Genomic DNA, 26,974 nt, shown 5'->3' on the forward strand with positions numbered 1-26,974 from the left:
CATCCAAAATCCTCCTCCAAGGGGTGAAAGAGTGTGTTTTTGTTTCGTCCCAGCCAAGGATGACTGACCTAGGTTAACTAAAACCTTATATATTATTCTAAAAATTACAGAAAAGTAGGCCCAAGCCCATAAAAGTGGCGCTCAGCGGTAAATATCGCTTAGCGACAATAGCGCGTCTTCTATTCTGCCCCTCAGCTGCATTTTTACCCCTCAGCGATGCCAACGGGTCCTTGAAAGTGCCGCTCAACGGTAATTGGCGTTGAGCAGTACTTGCGGCTTCTCTTCTTTTGCACTTTTTGTGTCCTTTTCTGATTCCATCTGTGTCCCACTTCACTTATTTCATCAAATTCATCTCAAAAACCTGCAAAAATAAGGAAATTAAGCATAAAACCTGTCCAACTCTCTTATTTCCAAAAACATAAGCAAAAGCATGATTCCAAGCTAGTTTCTAGTCATAAAGGTTGTTCTTAATATCAATTTTAAGTATAAAAATAACAGTTTTTCAACTGTTATCCGTGTATGATCAGAGTTGTGGTACCGCTAGTAAGTGGTCATTGTTAGCATAAAAGAGCATAAATGAATAACTAAACAAATAAAATATTTCAAGTGAAGGTTTTAAGAATAAAATGTTTGCTTATCCTTAGGACGTGTGCTGTTTTAGGCATTTTATCAGTGGATGTTGCCTTCGTGTTTATCTATTTTTGAGGTTTTTCTTGGGGTGACCTCGATCATTTAGCTTTTCATTAAGTTCTTCTACCTTATAGGCTCTCTTATAAAAGGGATTCATAATCGTTCTGATTAAGTGCAAGCTTTCCTTGTGCTTTATATTCAGAATTTCTCCATACTAGGTTTGTCTTCTGCTCCATTATTTCTTGGATCCAAGTAATGCAATGCCATATTGTAATATGCTACTATACTTGGATGCTAGAAAACCGAGTTAATTATAAAATGAGTATTCCTTAATGAATACTAGTTATATTTATAAGATCAACATGAGTCATGACCTATGTTCTTAGTAGAATAATACTTACTTCAACTATAAAATAACAATGTAGTTAATAATATTATAATGATACCTCATGAGAAATAATAACCACAATATCAAGCTATCAAAATTAGTTATGACATGTAAATGTTACTATAATAGACATAGGTTTGAACTGATTCATAACTTAATAGATCTTATTAAACCGTGCTCTTCAGTATGTCTATTGGATCGGATAAAAATAAATACACTATAATAAAAGCAACTATCAACTATATTATTCTAGAAACATGCATGCATTTTCTTACTTGAAAATATTTCTTTTATAACATCTAATAGACAAATATTATTGACTTGTAAATTTTTTTTTTAATTTACATACACGCTTTCAAATTCAAGCTTGTCAATTTCATTAATCCGAAAGTCAAAATGTAAAATTCAACTTACTCTTTTGGAGTCCAAAATATTATGGCTTTTATATTCAATGATCACATAGTAAAATCCAAAATATTTTGTTATTTTGTGTGTTGTACTTTGATCAGATTGAGATTAGAACTTTTGATCTGATACTTTCTACGAAACTCCCTGACGAAACTCCCTGAATAATCAACCCAACTGAACTCGAATCTGATTATTCTAAAATGAACAACTAAATGTATTTAAATAATAAATAAATAATTTTATTTACTAATGAAAAAATAAAAATAAGAATTACATTGTCATGACTTTACTTATTCTTATTTGTCCTCTGTCGTCACCTGAAAATAATAAAAATCCTCCTTTCCACATTTTCTGGCTATGATAGCTGACAAAACGTATTTAATGGCTTTGGTACCCACATAGATGGTCATGGATTATTATTGGTGCCAAATAAAAGCTTATTCAAATGATGATGATGACAAGCTTTAATAACAACAACGACGGTTGCACCATATGAGAGAAAAATTTGGAAACAAGATAACAAATTTTGCAATGAAGAGAACAAATGAAAAGGGCATTGCAACCGCCACTGATTTTCAAAATGCAAACGGTAACATGATGAACTTGGTGAATGAGGCATCGGTTTCCATTTCACCATCAAAGCAAGCCCGGCCCACCCTTACTATCACATCTCAACCATAGGTAAGCCATACCTACTTTTATCAGCTCTCTCTTTGCCTTAAAGTACATATTTTTGTCTCTCTCCTTCTGCTGTTGTTGGAAGATGTTCTGTCAATGATTCTAATCTAGCTTCACTTGATCCACACGTACCCCCATTCACAGAGGTTTTCCATTCTATCAAACTGCTTTTTATATGGGAATATAGCTTTCTCAGGCATGCTAGCTATTCTAGAGTGATTAATTGTGGAGTAGTTTACTTCAAGTTTTTCACAGAACCACCTGTATCTCAGTGTGTAAATCAATTGGTCATTTATATGCAATTGTATGTTGCTTGTTAGGGCCTGACAATTCATTTCTCAAACAGAGAACATATAAGATAGAGCAATCAATCATGCCATTTGGTTTGGTCTCGGCCTGGAACAAGCGCCGGAGAAGCAAATCTCAAGAGCACACAGATCCCTGTAATGGCTCTTTATTGTGTTTCTCCCTCATGGTTTAAGCCTGTACTTTAGATTGTTTTTATTGCATAACCAACGAGTAACATTTACAAACTTTCATATTCAGGGATTTACAAACCTGCACAGCTTTGGCAACTTGAAGATCAGACACCACGACCTACAAAAAGGCTACATGGATCATCTGTTTTCACACTTAAGGAGATGGAAGAGGCAACATGTTCATTCAGTGATGAGAATCTGCTTGGAAAAGGAGGATTCGGCAAAGTCTACCGAGGCACATTGCGGTCAGGAGAGGTAACACAGAAGTTTATTGCCCTTAGGAATTTGAATTCATCATAGTTCACAAGACTTTGTAACGTCGGTTATAGCTTTCATACAGAAATCATGTTTCTTATAAAATGCTCAAAATTAGTGAATTTGATACAGATGAATACATACTAATACAACAAGTCTCCTTCTGAAGGTTGTAGCAATCAAGAAAATGGAGTTGCCAGCAATTAAAGCAGCAGAGGGGGAGCGTGAGTTCCGAGTCGAAGTTGATATCTTAAGCAGACTTGACCACCCAAATCTTGTTTCTTTGATAGGCTACTGTGCTGATGGAAAGCATAGATTCCTAGTATATGAATATATGCGTAATGGAAACCTGCAAGATCATTTGAATGGTTTGTCATTGACCCAAATCTATGCTATTGGCATAATTTTTAACGTCGAGATTTTATTAATTAACATCTAATTTTAGGAATTGGGGAAAGAAACATGGATTGGCCTCGAAGACTCCAAGTTGCACTGGGAGCTGCAAAAGGGCTTGCTTATCTTCATTCAAGTTCTGATGTTGGAATTCCTATTGTTCATAGGGATTTCAAATCGACCAATATTCTCTTAGATGACAACTTTGAAGCAAAGGTAAATAGAGTCTTTATAGTGACTTCAACAATTCATTATCACAATCATATGTACAGAGATAAAATTTACATCTTTTGTAGATATCTGATTTTGGTCTCGCCAAGTTAATGCCAGAAGGACAAGAGACACATGTGACTGCCAGAGTACTTGGTACCTTTGGCTATTTTGATCCTGAGTATACATCGGTATGCATCTATACCATAAAGATATTTTAAAAAAAGCAATACTTCATTTTTTCGATTTTTGTTAGAAGTAGACTTTAAGCCTAACTCAACCCCACAAAACTGGCTTTTAGGGTGAGGTTTGCACCCACTTATAAAGTATGAATTGGCCTTATCTCTAGTTGATGTAGGACTTCCAACACACCCCCTCACGCCGAGGTATATACATATCGAGTGTGGGATTAGACATTTTTAATGGGTGGTCCGATAGCGGGTGGAACAATATGCCCAGCAAACAATAAATATCGCTAGGATAGGCTCTAACCATGACTCTGATACCATGTTAAAAGTGGACTTTAAGCCTAACTCAACCCCACAAAACCAGCTTGTAAGGTGAGGTTTGCACCCACTTATAAACTATGAATTGACCTTATCTCTAGTCGATGTGGGACTTCCAACAATTTTCAATGCCTTAAGATAATAGTATACACTATTAAGGTAAAATGAAATTTTGCTTTGCAGCAAGGGTAAATGTATTGTGCACATTATACTAGTGCAATTTTTCCAGTATAATGTGCACAAGGTGAAAACAGCTCCACATGTTAACATCGAGTTATTGCTACAAAGTAGGTCATTTGCGCAATATACCCAAATTTTCAATTCCTTTTCATCTCATGCATACTTATTCAACCATGTGTGAATATGGAGATCTTAATCCAGAGCAGGGTATATCAATGGTTGAACAACACCAAAGCAGTAAATACTAGTTACTTGTTAGCAGTTTAGGCCACCAAAAAATAAATCACCCATGCAAATTAGGTCAGCAAATTTAACACCAACATAAGAAAAATAGTATAACCCTTGAAATTTTGATTCGCATTAGAAGCCTAAGGCCCGAAAAAGTCTCTCAGTTTTCTTATATGGTTTATTAGGTTATTTACTACTAGGGTGTTGCTCCCTCCACCTCCACAGCCTTCTCCCTCCACCTCCCCAATTATCTTTAATTCCAATTATATCCTTAAAGTTAAAATTTTTTATTTTTATTATTTTATTATTTTAATATTTTAATATTTAAATATAAACTAATATAAATATACATTATTAAAATACATTAAAAAGATATTCAAAAATAATAAATCAAAATATTAAAATATCTAATAAAATAATAACAGAAACATAAAATTAAAACAAAGCTTAAACGGATGACATCCTTCAACGGATGTCAACATCCGTTTAAGACGAAACGGATGTCGACATCCGTTTTGCCTTAAACGGATGTTGACATCCGTTGAAGGATGTCATCCGTTTAGGCTTCGTTTTCATTTTACGTTTTAGGGTTAAAGGATTATTGGAAAGATTATTGGAAGGATTATTGGAAGGGTTTAGGGTTTAGGGTTTAGGATTATTGGAAGGATTATGACTACGTACCTGGAGAGGAACCACGACAAGCACATTACACCACAAACGCACTGCACCATGTACTGCACCGAAAGCAAGAGGAAGATTGCTTGATAATTCTTTTTACGATCACTGAGCTTTGCAGAAAAATATTTTACTCATACAAGGAACTAAGTAGGTTATCAGTGAAATATGTTATAAATGAGTAAAATTAAAAAATAATAATTCTAAAAATAAAATTTTAGTGAGGGACAAAATAGTAAAGGGGAGGTGGAGGGAGAAGGCTGTGGTGGTGGAGGGAGCAACACCCTTACTACTAAATGATTCAGAGAATTTTGTTATAACCAGAAGCCCAACATTAGACTTAACAAGTCATTTGATTTTAACGATTGTCTAACCATAGGAAGAGGCCTTTTTATAATAGCCCATGCTTTTAGATCAAGATGTTTCAGGAGCAAAACCCATACCACCCGTGGACATGTTCTAGTAAATAACATTCCATGTATAAGTTCAAAGCAATTTCTTCCCTCAATCCTGATCAACATTTCCAGCCTGGAGGACTTTCATGGGCGGTGTCTTTACAAGTTATTAAAATTGTTTCTCTGTCTTTACCTAAATGCTTAAATTCCTAAAGTCTTGTATACCTATGCATTTTCTCATCACAGTTATATAACGCGGCTTTTTTATGCTGCTAGGGGAATTTTTAGCATAAATTAGCATGATTCAATTCTGCCCGCGATACTTACAACCAAATATTGTTACCCAAATTGATATTGCCAAATAAATCATTCATTCCATCATCTAAGAATGCAGCATAAGAAGCAGTTTTATTTCTCAAATCAGATGTGTCTATCCCAGAGTGCTATCTTGCAATCTTATATCTAGTGGAAGCGAAATGCTAAATACGTGTTCTTACACTAACATTGTTAAATATTTCATTTCACAACAGACTGGAAAACTCACTCTACAAAGTGATGTTTATGCTTTTGGTGTTGTTCTTTTGGAGCTTTTGACTGGACGCCGAGCAGTGGATCTAAATCAAGGTCCCAACGATCAAAACCTTGTACTACAGGTAGGACGTACTTTCAGCGTCGATCCTTATGAATGTAAAGGCAACATATAAGCCCCGAAACTCAGTACTATATTTTTTTATATTTCATTAAAAGGTTACTAGGCGCTATTTTTTTTTATAATAATCTTATTAGATAATATTAATAATAATAATAATAGTAATGAATTTGAGAAAAAAAAGGTGGTATTGGGAGAAAGTCATAGTGACGACAGTACATCAGATAGAGGATAGTTTAATCATTGGAGGCAGAGAAAGGCTGGGAGAAACTACAAGCAAAACCATTAAAGATGCAATAGTCAAGAGTTGTCTAAGGACATGATCAAAAAATATTATAGAACTGTTTGATTAACTAATAGGTGGGAAAAGGCTAGGTTGTTGTCATTGATGCATTTAAAAAATAATCAAGTGAGAACTCTTGTTTAATGAGTCACAAATAAATATTAGAACCGTTAGATCTTATAATAAATGGTCAATATTAAAAATACATGTCCTAAAAACCTTTTAGTCTTGATGATCTATGAACGGTTGTACCGTATGCCTCAGGTTTGCACCTCTCACTCTCAAAAAAGTAACTTTCTTACTAGAAATATTTGTATGTGTAAAGTGAGAGAAATAGTTAACGTAAGAGTGATGTGACTTTAGTTATAGAAAACCTGTAACGTTCACCAGCCATGAGACATTCAATGCTCAATCTCAGCTCTCCTCTTAACAAGATAGTATTTTCACTTGAAATACCCCCAACCCCCGTCACACACATGTTCAAGAATTGTAGATTCATCCAACCACTACCAATCATATTTGACCTCTGCTAGTAGTGTGGAATGAATATCGGAAACAAACTGGGACGCATAGCCTAAGTTTAAAGTACGAAAAAGAAACAACATGGGCTGTGTCCTTAGCAGAAAGGAATGAACCTCGGAAACAAACTGGAACGCATGAAAGAGGAGGGGAAATGAGAAGGGCGAGGAACAGCATACCATGCAAGAGGCTATTTAGGTTGTTAACAAACAGGCCAGCTGGCACAATTCTATTGGAGAGGAAGATTCTGGTATCATGCATGACAAGAATGTGAAATAAACGTGAGGAAGAGGAAATATGAGAGGTTTATGAAATTGTAGAGTGACTTGGGACAGGTTGCGTGTTCCCTTGGCATTTGGGACCATGTCGTAACCTGTTTCTAGATTTTCTTTCCATGCTGTTGTACTTTTCTAGAGCGAAAACCTTGGAATCCTAGTTAATATCCCTGTTTTATTGTTCTGTTATATAGAGCCTTATCATTGAGAATCACTAGATTCATAAAGCTGGAAGACTTTAATTCATTATCATTCCTATGCAGGTGAGGAACATTCTGAATGACCGCAAAAAGCTTCGGAAGGTGATAGATCCAGAGATGGCTCGAAATTCCTACACCATTCAGTCTATAGTCATGTTTGCCAATCTGGCATCAAGATGTGTTCGAACTGAGAGTAATGAGAGACCGTCCATGGCAGAATGTGTAAAAGAACTCCTAACGATTATCTATACAAATTCAAAAGGCTTGGGTATGGTTATGCATACTTTGAGAATGATCTAGTGAAATCACAGTTTAGACACCAAAATTATCTTGATGATAATAAAAAGTGAACTCCAACAGTTCTTCCATTCAGATATATGCAAAACATATTAATATGATCAGTACAAAGCATAACAACTTGGCTGATTTTACGAGATGAGGAACTCAATCCTTCATGGCCGAGAAAGAAAGAGCATTTCCATTATCTCTTCTCCACCACCAGTCATGCCCTCATGTCACTCGCACCCCTTTTGGTCATATGGCAAGAGTGTTAAAGAGACCTCAACAAAATAAACCCACTTCCCCAGAAAATGTTCCCCGACTTTCTAACATTAATATTTTATTTGGGCATATGATTGGTATGGTTCAACATGTTCCATATGTCACCTTCAAATTTCAAGAATGTCCATAGACATATAAATCATTGTTTTAATTATATTGAGGAAACAGAGTTAATAAAGATTTGTAATTTTCATGCATCTAATATCTGGTTCTTAAATAAAGAACCATGTACCTGACTTGGTATATTTTATCACATGTTATGTTACCATTACCAGCTTCACAATCTTATCCATTATTACATGACTGTCTAAGCCAGACAAGGAAATAAAAAATTTAGAAAACAGTATGCTGTAATTTACCTGTAACATTCAGTCCCTGTCCTAAAGATAAGAGAAATAAATAAGGATGCATGATACCACTCTCTATTCTCCAGTCAAACTTAAAACCACCATGTCCATCTTGCTATCAATGCTGAAACGGATATTCCAAAATTACAAATAAGAATCTTTACCCTAGGTCATGTATTTGAGTATAAGATTGTGTGGAAACACATAACATACAAGCTTTCAAGGAAACTGAGACAATGACAACATTACCTTGACAAATATTTTGCAACCCATATACGCATTCATATAGTCTTTTGTTTATCATACTCTGACAGATCTGATTCTGTAGTCGTACTTGAAAGAGGGAGTTCCTTGCACATCAAGTGCTTGCGTCTCTGCAACATCAGCAGGACTAAAATACTATCTGTCTTTACAATTTTGTAATCTGCTTTTGTGTACATTTTAAATGGAGCTTCGTCAATCATTCTGCAATGCAAGTAAACCTCTTTTGAGGAACTCATCTGAGAAATTAATTCCTCACTTGCCTTTAGAAGATGCCAGCCAATGCCCCTCCTGAATAGAATCAGAAACATACACTCAGAAAGTTAGTTACATTCAGGTAGTTTAACAGTCAGTTTTAAAATGTTAGCTAAGACATGGGAATTTAGAATTAACAATGTATGTCGGATTGTATAAACTTGATAATGAAATGTGATGCTCAAAGCAACTAGTAGAGGCTTTGCAACAGTCATGCATTCATTCACGGAAGGTAGACCATAAAGTTTTAAAATTGAACATGGCATTGTATACTTGCCGAATTATGCTTGGAAACAAGAATATAGCTGCAATTGCCAGGATGATGTCAATCTCTGTCTGTAGTCAACAGATGTAAATTAAAGATTTAAATATAAATTGCAAATCTTTCATGGTAAAGAAGGTAGCAGAAATGCTTCATTATTTAAATCTAATTGTGGGTTTTCCCTACTCAAATTGCCATGTAAAAGAAGCAATGTAAAATAGCATATAAAATATAAAAAGTACATTTATCTCCTGCCTCACTAGAATGGAGAGACAACACACAATTAACTTCCTCGATAAGAACCACCTTGTCTCATAGTTTCAAAATTTTATTAGATTATAACCAAGACATCTTTCTTTATCATTAGATTACACTAGAGACATTCACAATTTTCACATAGTTTGAGAATAAAGCCCATATCAAGAACTTTTCATTATTGGCAGGAACCAGCCAAGTCTTTTATTCTATTTATAATCACATTTGTTCCACAACATGAATCAAAAACACAAGCTCCAATTCAAGTTTCTACCCTATTGAACATTCCAACTCAAGACTCAATTTCTTGAATGAATAGATATGCTTCAGTTCGAACAATATAAAGTGACAATATTCAAAGTTGAGCCCAGAATATAACACTTGTCAAAAAACAACTGAAAGTCTTACTCATCAACCCAAACAACAATCATTCTTTCAAAATTTAGCAAAGGCACAATTAATCAATGAAACTTCAACAGATTTCTTCAATAATTTGTTAATCAAACCTAAACCACAACTGAAAAAAAGTATACTAAATCTCTCCCAAGTAAGAACCCACCTAACCCAATCTAGAAATTACAGTTATAGCAGGTACAGAAAAGGTATAAATACTCAAGATAATTTATAAGAAAAAAATATCAAGTTCATCATACTACGAAAAAACTCAGTAGTTCCTTAGATGCTATTGGCACTATGCTCCAATTACAATTGAAGTATCACCCCGGTAACTTATGCAGATAACTACTACAAACTTCTATTATGGAAGTAAAACTTCAATACTCTTAAAAAAACAATATTCAACGAACTTCATCTAAAATTTGTCCATCAAAAACTACCCCTGAAATTCCAACACGTCTATTTTTTTCTGGCCAAACCAATCCTCAAATATTTAACAGAAAAATAAAGGAGGTTTAAAAATCATTGATGATATGACTTTTAATATAGTTACGGTAAAAAACAATGAATTTACCATACACAGGGTTTGAGATTTACATGAAAGTTTTATCCTCTCATTCATATTGTGATCCTTAATTAGTGATTAGCGATTAGCTTAAAGTTAAGAAACTAATTATATGTTACAATTTGTGATTGTTTTCTTTTTATAATCATGTCATAAATACAAAATATTCAATAACTTTGTCAATAATTAATCTCTTTCAAATAACTTGGACTGATCACCTTTAATAAAGATGGTAGAAATCAACGAATTTACCATGCATTGGGTTTTGGGTTGTGATTAAGTTATATTAAGTTATATTCTATAACGAATTTCAGGTAATTATCGTAGAAGTTAAGAAACTAGCTATATATAACAGTCTGTAATTGTTTTCATTATATAATCATGTCACAGGCAAGTATTTACAAAGATTCTCTCAATGATGAATCACAATCAAAAAATTTGACGGGTCACTTTTTATAGTTTTCCTTCCCAACCACGTTTGCGATTATACAATAGAGTGAAACCTACAATTTGCTCGATATATTAATTTAAAAAGAAAACGCATTCCCAACTACATATAGAAAGATAAACATGTTGTTTTAAGTAATTGTAAGAGTGCAGATACCTCCTGAGAGATTTTTGCACGGCCATGTTACAAATGTAGGGTGAATCCCTCGGAGGGGTGGGCGAGGGAACGGAAGCATTGGCGCCTCTTCTGTTGAAACAGATCTCGACAGTTCCAGCCAAGGGTGCTCCATCGTCTTCTTGTAGTGGTTCTTCTTGTAATGATTCTTCCTCGTCTTCTTTAGCAGCAGCAGCAGTAGGTGGCGATGGTGTTTGAGTATAGAAGGCGACGAGCGTGGCGGTGTTGGGCAGGAGCGTCAGGCGTTGGAGGAGGTACTGGTTGATGAGGAAAGCCAGGAGGTTGACGTAAGCGGCGGGAATGAGCAAGGACTCGGCGAAGGAGTGGGCGAGGAGGAGTACGGTCGAACGGGTCTCGTGGGGGCGCATTAGGCGGACGGAGAGGGAGCCGGAGGGGAGGTCGCAGCTGTAGAGGAAGGATTCGAGGGAGTTGAGGCGGCGGAGGTCGTCGTCAGTGAGGAAGCCGGTGGTGAGAGGGGAAGAGGAAGAGTGGGAAGAGGAGAGTTTGAAAGCGGGGAAACGGGGTTTGGTGGAGGTGAAGAGAGAGAAGTGAGAAGGCAGAGAGAGAGAGAAAGAGAGGTTTTGGATTTGGATTTGAGGGTCGAAGGGGAATGAGAGAGAAAACAGTGACGATGGTACTGCCATGGCGGAATTAGAACTTCCAAGTTAGTTAGAAAGGCTGTGTTTGGGTGGTGGTCGTTCTGTGATTCACTCTTTCAGAGATAGAAGAGTTATTAAGATGCCTAACCTATCACTGGATAAAGAAGGCTCACTGAAAGATACTACAAGTGAAGTGAGGAAGAAAGTGGACAAAAAAACAAACTTATTATTAAGAAGGCTTAATTACCTACTTACTCCCTATGTTCGGAGGTAATTTGCTGTTTAGTACCCGGTTTTAAAAATGTAGGCATTTGATACCTATGTTTTGAAATTTGTATCAATTGAATCCTACCCACTTAACGCCGTTATAAATCTAACGTTTTTCTGACTTTGTATGTGATTTGTGGACGAGCGTTTGTGGACGAGCAATTGATAACGCTCGCCCTGTGGACGCAAGTACGTTCAGTGGACGCTCGTCCAGCGAAGCGAACGCCCAGTCAGGCAGAAGAGGACGCTCGTCCAACGAAGCGAACGCCCAGTCAGGCAGAAGACGACGCTCGTCCAGCGAAGCCAACGCCCAGGCAGAAGAGGAGGCTCGTTCAGCGAACTAAGAGGACGCTCGTCCACAACCGCTCGTCCACAAATCACATACACAGTCAGAAAAACGTTAGATTTATAACGGCGTTAAGTGGGTAGGATTCAATTGATACAAATTTCAAAACATAGGTATCAAATGCCTACATTTTTAAAACCGGGTACTAAACAGCAAATTACCTCCGAACATGGGACTAAGTAGGTAATTAAGCCTATTAAGAACAATGATATTTTACCAACTCTTTTAAACGTCACTGTTTTATTAATTATATTTAAAATATATCAATCACAAATCCCTTATATAAATTATTATAAAAAAAAAAAATTTAAAAATGTTATTAAAAAAATATTTTTCTATTATTACTGTTTTGCATAACAAATTTTAGATTCACTTTTTTTTTTAATTTATGAGATATTGACTGATAAATTATTTTTATCTTTAAAACTAATAGAAATATATGTATGTATGTTTACATTTTTTATGACAAAAAATATTATAATTATAAAAATACATATAAATGATTTTTACAATTTAATTTTAATAATTTTTATTTATTTTGTAAATAATTTTTATTTAGTAAATTTTAAAAAATTATTAAGTATAAAAAAACAATCAAATAAAAATTATTAAATTTAAAAAAAATTGAAAAATGTGAACAAAAGAGGAATTCTTTACAGAATAGTATAGATATAATTTAGTTTAAAATGAAAAATACATATAATTAGGTCATAATGAGATTATTAGACTTGATAATTAGGTGTTTTCATTTTTTGGTAACTCGTTTTATTCTTGGCTCTTGCTTTCTACACCTTATCAAATTTCTGTTAGAGAAAAATAAGAAAGAGTAATGAGAAAGAGAGAACAGCACACACACTCTAACAGAGAATGTGCTCTTCTGATATGAGTATAAGGTCTCATTCAAATTCAAAATTGATTAGAGAGAGCTAACAGAGAGTATTTTATACAAGATGTTACGACAGCAGTTTTAACTTACTAACTGTCCTGGATTTTTAATCACCTATTAACAACACTCCTCCTTGATTCAAAATCCACACTATGAAAAACATACAATATTCAAAGAATCTTAGTTTCTTGAATCTGTCAATCTTCAATGCCTGGGTAAGAAGGTCAGCTAATTGCACTTCAGCTCTGCAATGCTTCATTTGAATCACACCTTAATTTACTTGGTCCGGTAAAAAATGGAATTTTGTTTCTATGTGCTTGCTCTTGCCAAGAGACATTGGATTTTTGGCCAGTCTATGGCAGAAAAACCTGACCCATGGTGCTCCTTCTGTCCACTATGTCCACTCCAATCAAAGTCAGAATAAGTAACCAGCCTTGTTTCTACATTTCCCTCCTTAATATTGGAGAACAAAATTCCATATTCAACTGTTCCCTTCAAATATCTCAATATTCTCTTTGCAGCCAACATGTGTATCTGTTTCGGAGTTCTAATAATTCTACTCACCAAGGCAACACTGTAAGTAATTTCTGGTCTGCTCTGACAGATGAATGTCAAGCTACCAACAATCTGTCTGAAGAGAGTTGCATTAGTAGGAGCTTCAGCTTCACTAGTTGCAAGCTTTAAATTCATTTCAGCAGGGGTTTCAGCAGATTTACATCCTAGCATATTGAATCTTTCAAGTACATCAGATATGTACTTCCTTTGGTGCATAATAACTCCTTTTTCAGTGTAGATGAATTCCAAACCAAGGAAGTAGGATAGAATTCCCAAGTCTGTCATATCAAATTCGATCTTTAAATTCTGTTTGATTGACTCAATATCTGATGAGTTACTATCGGTGATGAGCAAGTCATCAACATAGAGGCACAAGATGAGAATCTCATTCAGCTTCAGATTTTTCACATAAACCCCATGCTCAACAGGACACTTCACAAAACCGATACTATGTAGAAAGGCATCTATCCTCTTATTCTAGGCTCAAGGGACTTGTTTTAAGCCATATAGAGCCTTCTTTAATTTCAAAATTTTATGCTCACTCCCCTTCTGCACGAAACCAGGGGGCTGTTCAATGTAGATTTCTTCATCCAACCAACCATTCAGAAATGCAGATTTTACATCAAGCTGCCACATTTTCCAGTACTTCAAACTAGCCAGTGCTACTATCAGTCTCATAGTTTCTTACCTTGCTCCTGGTGTGAAAACGTCAGAATAGTTTATGCCTTCCTTTTGCATAAAACCATTAGCCTCCAATCGGGCTTTATGCTTGGCCACTGAACCATCAGGCTTGACTTTTGTTTTAGCATGCTCCTTATCATATTGACAATAGTCTAATTCCTCCTTTCAGAATTACATTGTGTTGAGGGGTATAAGGAGCAACAACCTCATGCAGAATCCTTCAAATTCATTTCAAGAGTATTCACCTTCCCCATCTGTCCTCAACAATTTCAAACATTTCTCAGACTGCTTTTCTACTAAAATCTTGACTTCTTTGAAGATATTAAACACCTCATGCTTAGCTTTGATCAAGTACAACCACGCCTTTCTATTGAAATCATTAATAGAACAAAATATTTATTCCCTCTCAATGAAAGAACATCAAAAGGTCCGCAAAAATCAGAGTAAACAACATTCAAGACATCACTAGCCCTGGACATTGTGTATGAGCCAAAAGATCTTCTGGTTTTCTTACTAGCAATGATCACATACCTTTTTCAGAATTGTGACGTGAGGCAGACCAGTAACCATGCCTCGTGATTTCAGTAAGTTTAAGTCTCTAAAATTCAAGTGTCCCATCCTTAAGTGCCAAATTCAGGACTCATCCAGCACAGCTGCAGAGAAACATTGGGTTTCAATTGTGCTCAGATTGACCTTAAAAGTTCTATTTTGACCCAGAGATACTTTTATTGCCAATTTCTGTCTGGAATCATAAATCTCAAGGAAATTATCAACCACCTTCATGGAAAACCCTTTCTGCAGCAGTAATTGCTCCATGCTTATCAGGCTGCTTTTCATCTTCGGTACATAAAGTGCATCAGTAATTACTATCTGTTTTCCATCTGATCTTCTCAAAGTCATGTTTCCAGTTCCTTCAGCTTGGATGACTCTATCATCAACAAAAACAAATGGTACTCTTCTTTCTATCAGTGAAATTAACTAGCCACTCATGATGTCCAGTCATGTGATTGGAACATCCTGAATCAGTATACCAGCTACCCTTAAAATCAGCCAGCATCATCAAAATTACTGGTTCTTCATCAGAGTTTTCTTCAAATTCTTCTTTGACCATATCTGCCTGATGATTTCTATGCTTTCCCTTATTATCTGAGTGCCTCGGTTCTGCAGTACATTCGGAAGAGAAATGTCCAATGCGATTGCAGTTGAAGCACTCAATCCGTTTTCGATCAAACTTCTTCTTTCCACCCCTCCAATTATTAGGGTTCTTCTGTTTAAACGAATTTTCTGAGCCTTCGTCATTTGTCTTTTCTTGATCTGGATTTTGCCAACATCTCCCAGAACTACTGCTCGAACTCCTTCCTCCACCACAACCTCGATAATTCCCTTTGGAATTGTAGCTACTTTTCTTCGAAGCATTGGCTTGCAACGTTTGATGATCATTTGATTTATCACCCTCTCTTTCAATTAATCACTGTTCGTGTGCCTCCAAACACCCTTGCAATTCTTCCACTTTCAAATCTTTAATTTTCTTTGATTCTTCAATGGCCACCACAATAGGATCGAATTTGGAGCTCAGAGTTCTTAGAATCTTTTCAACAATAGATTAATCTGTAATCTTTTCTCCGCAGTTCTTCATCGCATTTGTGTGGGTCACAATGCTGTTAAAGAATTCAGCTATTCTCTCACTGCTTCCCATCTACATCAACTCATATTGATGCCTCATGGTTTGCAAACTCACTTTCTTTAACTTTTCTGCTCCTTCATTGCATTTTTCAAGGATTTGCCATGGCTCCTTTGAAGTTGCAGCTCCTGCCATCTTCTCGAAATGAACTTAATCAACACATTGATGGATGAAAAAGGTAGTTATACAATCCTTCTTCTTGTGTTCTCTTTATAATTAACCATCTCTGCATCCGTGGCTTTCTCGCTCAGCATAGGAAACCCTTCTTCAACCACCTCTGCAACTTCTTGGTGTCCAAGAATTGCCCTCATCTGCATGCACCATTTGTCCCAGTTCTTGCCATTGAGAATGGATAGATTTGTTGAGAATGCACCAGGCCCCATTGATGTTGCTGCCTCTTGATACAATTGTTAGAGAAAAAGAAGAAAGACTAACGAGAAAGCAACACACTCTGACAGAGACACTGTAAGCACTATATTCTTCTGATATGAGTATAAGGTCTCATTCAAAATTGATTAGAAGGTATTATGTTATGACAACAGTTTTCACTGTCTAACTGTCACGAATTTCTAATTACCTACTAACAATTTCTCCCTCCATCCCATAAAAAAACTTTTTCCTTTCCTTAATGAAAAAGAGTGATTGCTTTCCAGAAGAAAAGAATTCTGAATTTTTTATTATGTTCCGAAAAATAGATTCCGTAGGTAATAGGTTATTGGTAGAAATGGGATAAGGTACAGGAAGCTATACCCTTTCTTCTATCTTCAACTTTATTAATGAAACCAAACATAATATATATATATATATATATATATATATATATATATATATATATATATATATATATATATATATATATATATATGTTTTGGTAGAATTTTACGAGAGGGAAAGATGAACCTTTGTTGACGTGTCTTCCTTTCGAACGTTATTGTCTGAGCTGCTTGTCTTTCTTCTGTCGGAGCTGTTCGGTTGACTTCCGTCTGAGCCGTTTGATCACTTCAGTCTTGGCCGATCGGTTGCCTTCGTGTTCCAGGGGAGGTACTGCAAAAGATATTCTGACGCTCAAGTTAGGCGTGTGATTTGAAGAGCATCGGCTCTTGGTTGAATATTTTAGTAGATAGTTATCACTATTGAGTATTTCAGAGTAGGGGAGAGTGAATAATGCGTAAGTGGAAAGTCCTTATAATTTACCTCATGAATCCTGATACAAGCTCAATAAAATATAAACAGAGTACTTGAAAATTCGGTTGATTGTTTATAACTTGCTTATCAATATCTTTAATTAGATATTCTTTGATTATTTTATCATCTATTGGACTGTTGACCCAACAATAGCTTAAGCGCTCGTCCAATTGCGACTCAATCTTTGACCTGAGTGGATGGATCGAACGGTGCTGAATGTTAACCGTTCGGCCTCCACAGGGTTATATATGTTTTTTCTTGTTTTTTATTCTTTCATTCTTTTTTTTCCTTCATAAATCATTTCAATCCATCATAGCATTGGATTCTCTGAGTGTCTACATCGAAGAAGATGGAGTCATGTTGGATGAAATGTCATTCATAACTTTTAGGTTAAAATCACACCTTTACAAAAGTTGTATAGTTTGAGTATCTTAATGAATAACGGTATTTTTCATGGTTCGAATGTGAATTCTTAGAAGCTTTTTCAGCATTTAATCAAATATTTCCTGTTTTTGAATGTTTCAGGCTCTAATTTAAAGAGTTGGAACAAGTAATGGTATCTCTTAGTATGTCGCGAATGAGATTGTCAACTTTTATTATCAAAAAAATGGGTGATTTTTCCATTTACACTAGAAAACATATACAAGATATAGAAGAGAGAAAAGGCAATATTAACACAACCCACATTCTTGGAAAACATGAAATGCAAAAAAGTACTATTATTTGGACACTTAACACATTTTTACACACACTTTGCATCCACTATTTTCCCTTTCAGTCAGTCTCTTTCCTTATAAATATAAATGTTAACTTTTTTAATAACTAAAATATCTCTAAAAGTAGATTGTAGATTGTCAGCAGATGAAGTAGTGTCTCAAAAAACATTTTCCATGCAAAAAAACACAAGGCCTTAAAATCCCTTCAAATCTCGAGAGTGTATATTTAAATCTCCTCTAACATATAAACAATGGTAGTAAAGAGGTTAATAAAAATTGAATTTAAATTTAACTTATTTTTTCAAAAAGGATTTGTAAAATGAAATTTACTTTCAGTTACATGCTTTTGTTTAATTAGTATTATTTCTAATCCATGTAGATTTTTCAAACATTTATTATGATCCAAAAGTTTGGTAAGATGAAACAAGTAGGTTTGGAGTTTATCATAAATCACATAACAATCTATATCAATATGTTTTGTTGGTTAAAAGAGAAGGTGGAAGTTGTGTTTAGCAAAATGCTTATTGCAATAGAGAGCAGCTGGAAACATGTGCGAACATTAGGAAGGAGATAGATTAACCATTGTTGCAGGTAGCGGTGATTAAGGTACGATCCTCGTTCTTTGGATGGTTATTGAGATGAGTAAGATAAAAGATTTAGATTCATATAATAAAGTAGAGGATATGGAAAATCATATTTTACTTTCAAGTGTGCATATTTAATTAATTGGTTAAATATGTTTTTAGTCCCTAAACTATTGGGCGTTTTTGGTTTTCGTCCCTCTTTCAAAGTAAGGTACAATTTGGTCCTCATTCTTTTCGAAACGTTCGTTTTAGTCCTCGGAATTTTGGTTTTAGTCCTCATTTGTTGCTAAATGAGGACCAAATTCCGAGGACTAAAACGAACGTTTCGAAAAGAATGAGGACCAAATTGTACCTTACTTTGAAAGAGGGACGAAAACCAGAAACGACCAATAGTTTAGGGACTAAAAACATATTTAACCCTTAATTAATTGATGGTGCAAAGCCTTCATTCATGTTCTTGTAGACCTTCAAAGCTTATGCGTATCATTGTGTCTTTTATATCAAGTGCGATGAAAAGCTTGGGAAATAATGGTATTGTGCTTAAGAAATTCAAAAAGAAAATTGATATTGTTTTATTGCCAATCATAAACAAACATTGGATTTTTCTTTTCAAACTCTAAAAATTATAGATGAATAACCGTTTTTTAAACCTTAAAAAATATTTTATCCTTAATTTCTCATTTAGTTCGTTCAAGAATCTACTCATTTTAATTCTTTTAACATACATTTATTAGCTTGTTTTAAACCCTTTAATTATATGTTTACAACATTTTAGTTCTTATAATTTTAGATGATAAAAATAAAAAGTAGATTAAAGAATGTGTAGATACTAAAACGAGTAACTTTTGTTATAAAATTTGAATATTATATTGCAAAATATAATGGATCAGAATGTTGATGTTGTTCCGCAAGTTTCTCGTTCTGTTTCTTTTGCAAAGATTGAGTTTTCTCTTTCCCAAGGCTTGTGATTTAGTTGTTGAACTCTTCCTTAAGCCACGGGATATTTTCCTGATTTAGTGGGCATATTGGCTCCCTCCTAGTTATATAAATAGAGTCTTTCTTTCATTCCTACACATCATCTTCTCTTAGTTTCATTATTTTTCTTTTCTTCTTTCCCTAAAATTAAGAGATACTTGCTAGTTCTGAGATCCTCAGAAATTCTGAGAAATTCCTGTTGTATCCTGGGGTCTTGCGCAATACACCACGAATAAGTCCTTAAGGATAATGATCTACACGCCTCAAGAAATCCTTTGTTCGTGATCTTTATTTTTTTATTGTCAGCTTTTACAACAATCTTAAGGACTTATGGTTGACATCAACAACTCAATCTCGGAGGATCAAATCTTTGTTTCCAGAACTCATACGGTATTTGCGAAACCAATTTCGGACGTGTCAAAAGTCAAGGTTTTCTCTAGACAAAACTTTTGGAGGCTAGCAAGGTGCTCGGTGGCTTCTGATAACATTTGTAGGGACTACGGATGAGGATGAAGAAGTGGGAGACAAGGCGAAAACTTGGAGTTTGTTAGAGTTAGGATGATGAACCCTAATTTTCATGCGTCGTACCTTGTAATGTTTGAGGAAAGATGGAGAAGTTTTCCTCTACAAAGAAAGAAAATAAATAAGAAGATAAGGTACTTGAGTAATTTTCGTATACTTTACCTACAAATGAGAAAAGCACAACTAGATATTTTTTCGTTTACCAATCTTAAATATTTTAAAATTGTAGGGGTCTAGGTATTTTTACTTAATTACTTTAAGAAATAAATTTGGCTTTTCACCTAATGATATTGATAATATTATAAATTTGAAATAAATTTGATAATATTATGTCATTTTGTATGTGAATGACATGTTAATTTCTGGTACATGCAATGAGATTGTCGTTAGAACTAAATTGTTTCTAGGATCAAATTTTGAAATGAAAGACATGGGTGAAGCCAATGTAATTTTAGGTGTTAAAATCATAAGGAAGGGAGATAATATATTACTATCCCAAGAACAATACATTGAGAAACTTTTTAAGAAGTTTAGGTATTATGATTTCAAACCCGTGAGTATCCCTTATGATGTTAACTCTAAATTAATGAAAAATAGAGGAGAATCATTATCTCAGCCTCAGTATGCCCAGATAATTGGGAGCTTACTACACTTGATGAGCTTTTCTAGACCTAATATTGCTTATGCGGTAGGTAGATTGAGTAGGTACACTAAATGTCCAAATCAAGAACATTGGGATGCACTTTCCAAGCTTATGAGATACTTAAGAGGTTCAATGGATTATACCATTGAATATAGTGGATTTCCCATTGTACTAGAAGGGTACAATGATGCTAACCAGATCTTTGTTTCAAATGAGACAAAATCCACTAGTGGTTATGTATTCATACTTGGGGGTGGTGCGATTACATGGAGATCAGCCAGACAAATAATTATTGCAAGATCAACAATGGGATCTGAGTTTGTTGCTTTTGAGATGGCTGGTAGTGAGGCTGAGTGGTTGAAAAACTTCTTAGCAAACATTCCACTAGAAATGAAACCAATCCCATCGGTGTCAATACACTGTGATTGCCAATCGGCAATAGCTATAGCTAAAACAAAGAATTACAATGGAAAGAATAGACATATCCAATTGAGACACAATTTGGTGGAGCAGTTGCTAAAGAGTTGAACTATTTCCATTGACTATGTGAAGTTAGAACGAAATCTAGCAGATCCTCTGACAAAACCCTTGGGAAGACAAATGATATTAGAAACATTGAGGGGAATGAGACTTAAGCCACTAACAAACAAACAAGTGATGGTAACCCAACCTTTGTGATTGGAGATCCCATGAATAAGGTTCATATGGGTAAAAACAAGTCACTTGTTAGTTCTGATAGCACTAATTTGATTGTAAATCAAATATGTCCATTCCTATGGTGTGTGTGAAAGTGCGGGAGACTGCATTTGAGAGATTAAACTTTGTAATTAAACAAAGTTTTAATGATTTTCATATCCCTTATGGGTGGTGTATGACTTGCAGCATACACTTGATGAAATCACCTATATGAGTGTCAAGTAGGGTCGCTTGCATGAGATATTGGCATGATCTCTAGAGCACTCATGAATATCGGACACGCGCATGGTCTAGTAAGGGAATCACATCGATAATAGCAAGGATTGTGTGGGCGTGTATTGTGATTGATAAACCTCTAACACACTCAAGTGTCTTTGGTTCATATAGCTTGCTATATCAACTACACTGTGTGTTAAGTTTCTTGATCTAGGACTGGTTCATATAGCTTGATATATCAGCTCTAATGCATTACATCTTGTGAAACCCAGAATAATTTCTTATCTCTTTCATTTGTATATATATATTTTGCAATATGTGGGGGATTGTTATAAAATTTGAATATTATATTGCAAAATATAATGTATCAGAAAGTTGATGTTGTACCGCAAGCTTCTTGTTCTATTTCTTCTGCAAAGATTGAGTTTTCTCTTCCCCAAGGCTCGAGATTCAGTTGTTGAACTCTTCCTTAAGCCACGAGATATTTTTCTGATTTAGTGGGCAAGTTGGCTCCCTCCTAGCTCTATAAATAGAGCCTTTCTTTCATTCTTACACATCATCAGAAATCATTCTTCTCTCATTCTCTCTTCTCTTAGTTTCATTATTTTTCTTTTCTTCTTTCCCTAACAATATTATGGGTTTATTTTATTTTCTTTATAGAGATACTTACTAGTTCTGAAATCCTCATAAATTCTGATAAGTTCTTATTGTATTTTGAGGGATTTGCGCAATACACTGCGAATAAGTCCTTAAGGACAGTGATCTACACGCCTCAAGAAATCCTTTACTCATAATCTTTATTCTTTTATTGTCAGCTTTTACAACAACTTTTATGTCTATGAACGAAAATAAAAAGATTATGCATCATCTCAATGTTAGAAGCTTAGAGCTTGTAAAATATAAATTACTAAAATAAGTTCCATTCAAATACTTTACCAAATATTTTTTTATCTTGATAAAAAAATCAAATAAGTCACTAATTAACTATTTAAAGATGATAACCGAATAGAATGAAAACATGTTTTATTATCTCATCTTTACCTTTAAAATAAAACTTCATTCAATCCTAATATTTATTCATACTTTCATTTATAAAAAAAAACTATGAAAAAAGAAAAAAAAACAACCATTCAAGTTTAAAAATACTTCAAATGTTTATTTTTTTATCAATATTCTAATAAAATCATTTTTTACACATTAATGAAAATTATAATATAATACCTAAACCGAATAATAAATACTAAACTAATAATAATTTAAATTCAATATAAATATTTCATTTTTTAAACTTTGATATATATAATGGATTGTCATAAATAAAATTTGTAATAATAATATTAAATTATTATATTATAATAAATAAATTTTTATATAATTATAATGATAAAATTATATTTATAAGAATGAGTTAAAAAATAAAAATAATTATATAAAACATCGTTAAAATAATATTTTACGTGATAAAAATAAATAAAAAATAAAAATATTAAAAAAAGTAAAAATATTAAATGTATGTCTTACAGACACTTATTGAATAAAATTGTAAAAAAAAATTATACTTAAAGATATGATAAAATAAAAAAGAATATTGAAAATTTAAGAAATTATTTTAAATATTAAACTAGTTGACTTGTTAAGACAATTAAAATTTTTCAACAAAACCAATGTTAGAAGATAAAATTTTTTATATTATCCAGTAAATGAAGGATTATACAAATAAGTACTTAAAATGAAGTGTTAAATATTCTCATATAAAAAATAAATAATAGATAAAAATATTAAAATATTAAAATATTAAAAATGAGTAGAATTAATCAAATATAAGACCTAAAATATATTTGATTAGGTAGAACTAATAATAACAAGTATACAATAAATAACATCTTAAAAGGTGTATTAACTTCGTTACCTTTCCTTCATTATATTTTCGAACCACAATGAGTGTCAATTAAATGTGGTTAGGTGGAACCGTTTTTGCAATCATGCATTTCACATAATCATCAATAATACTTTGTATTAACATATCTAAAAAGAGACCAAAAACAAAGGATAAATAGAAGTGGGTTCCGAAATTGACTTTTTGAGCATGTTTCTGCATAAACGCTGCATTTTATTACGCCATAATCAAGGATCATTCATTATCATTTTCAAAGCGTTTAACTTCCTAAACATTTTTCAAAGGAACTGAGGAAACCAACACAATGGATGAAATCAAAGCAAAAGGAAGTTTCCCAATTGAAATACCCCACCAGACAAAACTGATGACTACCAAACAGACCAAACAGAAAAAGACTTGCCCATGTGTTATGAATTCCTCTTACCCTACATTTTTAGCACATTCCACAAACAGCATTGTTCATCGTACCAATAATTTGCCATTCCATCCTCCCTCATCAATACAAGATATACTATTCTATCTATTTCCTTTTCCATTATGTAGCCCCAGCAAGAAAAACATAAACCAATAATCTCCCAATGAAACTGTTGTTCCCACCCTCTGAAAACGTTGCTCTCTTTCTATTCTACCAAAATAAAAAATGATCCTTTTCAATGCAATATCCACCAAGTGGTGGAAAACATAAGCATGACATATAAGAATGACTCAATTACTCATATAGTCTTTATAGTTATAAAAAATTTCCTTCTAGTTCCTATACTCTGAAACATATATTTTTTATCTGTTATGGTATGAGTAGGGATTGAAAATAATGTGTAAGAGCTGAATGTTGTTTAGTATAGGAACTAGACAAGAAAGCTTTTGTAAATATAATGATCACATGAGTAATTAAACCAATATGAATTTGACAAGACATGAAGAATACCTCACTCTTCAATCCTAGGTTGTTCCCCCCATTTCTTCATGAACTCCAGAAAAATCTCATTCCATGTGTCAATAGGCCCTGGTAAGCACCAATGAACACAATCATTCTGCACACGCTCTTGATTCCCATTAGCAAATGGAAAGGGATACATATAAGGACCTGGGTGCCCATCTGGTCTCAGTAGTGCTAATTTTGTTACATCCAATGCCTCCAACCTAATAATCCCTCCCAAATTATTAGCTTTTGTCTTGGCATCTTCCACTTCTTCAATCTCAATCTTTCTCATATCAGAATCCATCCCTTCAAGTTCCTTCTCCCCTTTTCTATAAGGCTTTGTCTTTGGACAAGCACCAGCTTTATCCCATTCACCTTCAAAATGTGCAGGTGAAAATGTTGTCACAATTATATCAGTTCCATAGCCTTTACCTCCTCTCCTATCAATTATGCTGTTGAGGGTAGTCCTTAGGGCCTTTCTTAACACATCATAAAACCCAATTTCAGTGTGATTTAGGCCAGGACAGTAATGACACCCTAAGACTATACTTCCCTCATAGTACACTGCAGGGTGCAAAAACCAGTGCCCAATTGACAACACAATCAGGTCCATTTGATCCATATCCCTTGCCCACCTCTCGTCAACGTGATCCAAATACAACTTATTATGATTTGGCCCTGAGTTTGACTTTTCAACACCTCGCACAAGAAATGGGGACCAGTACAATGAGACACTCACATTGTGAGAAGGAAAATGCCACTTCCGAAATTTGTTGTCCTCACCGTTCCGGTAGACAAGGTTAGGGGTTGAAGCAGTGCTCAACATGCAAAGAAGGGACTCTAATTGGTTCCTGGCCATAGAGTCCCCCACAAAAGCTACATGCTTGTTGCTAATGAGTTGGAGAAAAGTTTGAGGCTCAAACCTTGGAAGTTTGCATTGACTTGGTTTCCATCTCCAGTAAAGATAGCCAGAGTCAGGTCTTCCATGTGCTATGCAATTCTGGCCTTCTTTGATTGTACCACAAGTTGTACCATTATACAAAGGACCTCTCTTGTCACGGATCCATTTGCCATCAAAGTAATCACATGGGGTCTCATAAGCTTTCTCCTTTTCTGCCAATAAAGAACATGTGAGCAAGTCTAATGAACCAACAAATCAACCACCCCAGGTTGCCAATTACAGTTCCACGAAACTTAGATTTAATTCCATTGATGTTTTAACCTTGTTGTCCAATCAGAATTAAAGTTTCATTTCAATAATCTATGCTGACACTTAATGCAAATCTTCATTACAGAAATTAAAACACAAAATACAAAAACTTGAATAACAGTACTTACATATTCTGAAGAACTTCATTCAAGTTTTGTCCATCATAAATCAAGACAAGACTAGCAACTACATAGGTTTGAGAAAAATGAAATTAAAGACAGATGTACCTGGAGAAGAAGGTGCAGAAGCAGAAAGAGAAGAGTGGGAGAAGATGGTGACTGGGGTGGAGTTGGGAAGCTCTGTTTCTGGAGATGTAGGGAAGGGTAGAGGGTAGAAGTAGAAGCGAAGCAGAGCTATGGGAAGAAGAGCGTAAAGGGTCCAAGGAAGAAGTCTCTTGGTTATGGACAGGGATTGGTCTTTGAATGGGCTTGTGATTCCCATCTTCAAAGCCTATCCCTTCTTTCTGCTAACCTTTCTTCTTCTCTTTCTAATGTTCTTAGCTGAGATGAATCAAGTCTCAAGAAGAAAAAAAAAAAAAAGCAGACTTTTATGATTTTTGTATTGAGAGTTGAAGACAGAGAAGCAGGTTTTCTCTGGCTTCTTACAATAGATTACACAAAATAATAATAAAAAAAATAGTTGGATCTCACGATGTCCCTAATTCACAAGTTCTCATAAGATTCTAATAATGGCCTTAGAATATTGCAATTCCAATCTTTTCCTCCTCCCTGTCTAAACAATAATATCATCACACACTTTTGATGTTTATTTAACACAAAAGTAAAATGATTATAAAATTGTAAATCTTTATATTTTCTCAAAAAAAGGTAAAAAAAAAAGATAATATCAAAAAATGTAAAATATTTAAATGTGTCAAATAATTATTTTTTTAATATTAATTAAGAATACATAATTATTATTACTATTTAAGTAATTGGTTTTTCATATATTCTACTGAGAACAACTTTCTTCTTAACCATGAATCTATTTATGCTTTTTAACTTTATTTTGAAGAGGTTGTGTGAAAGAATATATGTGTTGCAAGGATAAAATCGTCTAGACAGGAAGAACTTTACCAAGGACCATTATCAAGTGGTCCTACTAAAAAAGGACACATACTTTTTTTTTAGAAAGTTAAATTATACACACTGTCATGGACTCATGCTTTTTATGGTTTTCTTCTAAGGAGAGATAATTGGTACTTTTAAATCTGGGTGTATATCTAGAGTTTTAAAAATAATGTATTTGAAGTGCATTTTCTTAAACAAAAGACAAATTATTTAAAAAGCATTAAAGTGAACTTCTCTTATATATTTTTTTAAAATTAAATTGCTTATAAAGTTAACTACTTAAATTCAACTTATTATAATTTACGACATAAAAAATATATTTCAGAATAAAATGTTTGTTAATAATGTTCAAACCATTCAAAATAACTTCTCATTAAAAAAAGATAACAATAATTTAACTTAGTTTAATTCACTCAAAAAAGTTTTAATGTAGTTTAATTCAGTTTCTTTA

At 34.2% G+C, this 26,974-nt stretch overlaps 3 protein-coding genes across 7 annotated transcripts; 1 reads left to right on the top strand and 2 right to left on the bottom strand.

Annotated features, from left to right (window-relative positions):
• Positions 1 to 2,328: 2,328 nt before the first annotated feature.
• LOC124837219 (putative serine/threonine-protein kinase PBL28) lies at positions 2,329 to 8,109 on the top strand. The gene is made up of 7 exons (XM_047312526.2): positions 2,329 to 2,547; positions 2,651 to 2,838; positions 3,008 to 3,206; positions 3,284 to 3,447; positions 3,528 to 3,632; positions 5,956 to 6,078; positions 7,415 to 8,109. Exons 1-7 carry the CDS (start codon positions 2,478 to 2,480, stop codon positions 7,649 to 7,651), a joined length of 1,086 nt encoding a protein of 361 aa, XP_047168482.1. The 5' UTR covers positions 2,329 to 2,477; the 3' UTR covers positions 7,652 to 8,109.
• LOC124837220 (GCN5-related N-acetyltransferase 5, chloroplastic) lies at positions 3,049 to 11,814 on the bottom strand. 4 transcript variants are annotated; one of them, XR_015780743.1, is made up of 5 exons: positions 10,858 to 11,777; positions 8,509 to 8,811; positions 8,272 to 8,383; positions 5,037 to 5,089; positions 3,049 to 3,187 (listed from the first exon to the last, which is right to left on the bottom strand). XR_015780743.1 is itself a non-coding variant. In XM_047312528.2 (3 exons), the coding sequence occupies exons 1-2, from the start codon at positions 11,517 to 11,519 to the stop codon at positions 8,541 to 8,543; spliced, it is 933 nt and encodes a 310-aa protein (XP_047168484.2). In that variant the 5' UTR covers positions 11,520 to 11,814; the 3' UTR covers positions 3,050 to 3,187; positions 8,509 to 8,540. The 4 variants fall into 4 exon arrangements, 1 of the variants encoding a protein (XP_047168484.2); XR_015780744.1 differs by having other exon boundaries at positions 5,037 to 5,138; XR_007028734.2 differs by lacking the exon at positions 5,037 to 5,089 and having other exon boundaries at positions 3,050 to 3,187.
• An 11,819-nt stretch (positions 11,815 to 23,633) lies between these two features.
• TBL27 (TRICHOME BIREFRINGENCE-LIKE 27) lies at positions 23,634 to 26,131 on the bottom strand. 2 transcript variants are annotated; one of them, XM_088094899.1, is made up of 3 exons: positions 25,681 to 26,131; positions 24,250 to 25,356; positions 23,634 to 23,949 (listed from the first exon to the last, which is right to left on the bottom strand). In XM_088094899.1, exons 1-2 carry the CDS (start codon positions 25,892 to 25,894, stop codon positions 24,251 to 24,253), a joined length of 1,320 nt encoding a protein of 439 aa, XP_087951025.1. In that variant the 5' UTR covers positions 25,895 to 26,131; the 3' UTR covers positions 23,634 to 23,949; position 24,250. The 2 variants fall into 2 exon arrangements, with proteins under 2 accessions (XP_087951025.1, XP_047168481.1); XM_047312525.2 differs by having other exon boundaries at positions 23,634 to 25,356; positions 25,681 to 26,128.
• Between the last annotated feature and the right edge of the window lie 843 nt (positions 26,132 to 26,974).

The sequence above is a fragment of the Vigna umbellata genome, chromosome 7 (assembly GCF_029865625.1).
Source record: "Vigna umbellata cultivar VRB3 chromosome 7, Vumbellata_1.0, whole genome shotgun sequence".
In the NCBI taxonomy this organism is placed as follows: Eukaryota; Viridiplantae; Streptophyta; class Magnoliopsida; order Fabales; family Fabaceae; genus Vigna; species Vigna umbellata.

Excerpts from the sequence above, each read along its gene's own strand:
- LOC124837219 (XM_047312526.2), top strand. The coding sequence starts at position 2,478 with ATGCCATTTGGTTTGGTCTCGGCCTGGAACAAGCGCCGGAGAAGCAAA. Across the intron at positions 3,207-3,283 it reads CCTGCAAGATCATTTGAATG|GAATTGGGGAAAGAAACATG; the intron begins GTTTGTCATTGA and ends ATCTAATTTTAG. Across the intron at positions 3,448-3,527 it reads ATGACAACTTTGAAGCAAAG|ATATCTGATTTTGGTCTCGC; the intron begins GTAAATAGAGTC and ends CATCTTTTGTAG.
- TBL27 (XM_088094899.1), bottom strand. The coding sequence starts at position 25,894 with ATGGGAATCACAAGCCCATTCAAAGACCAATCCCTGTCCATAACCAAG. Across the intron at positions 25,357-25,680 it reads TTCTGCACCTTCTTCTCCAG|AAAAGGAGAAAGCTTATGAG; the intron begins GTACATCTGTCT and ends CTTTATTGGCAG.
- LOC124837220 (XM_047312528.2), bottom strand. The coding sequence starts at position 11,519 with ATGGCAGTACCATCGTCACTGTTTTCTCTCTCATTCCCCTTCGACCCT. Across the intron at positions 8,812-10,857 it reads GTGCAAAAATCTCTCAGGAG|GAGGGGCATTGGCTGGCATC; the intron begins GTATCTGCACTC and ends GATTCTATTCAG.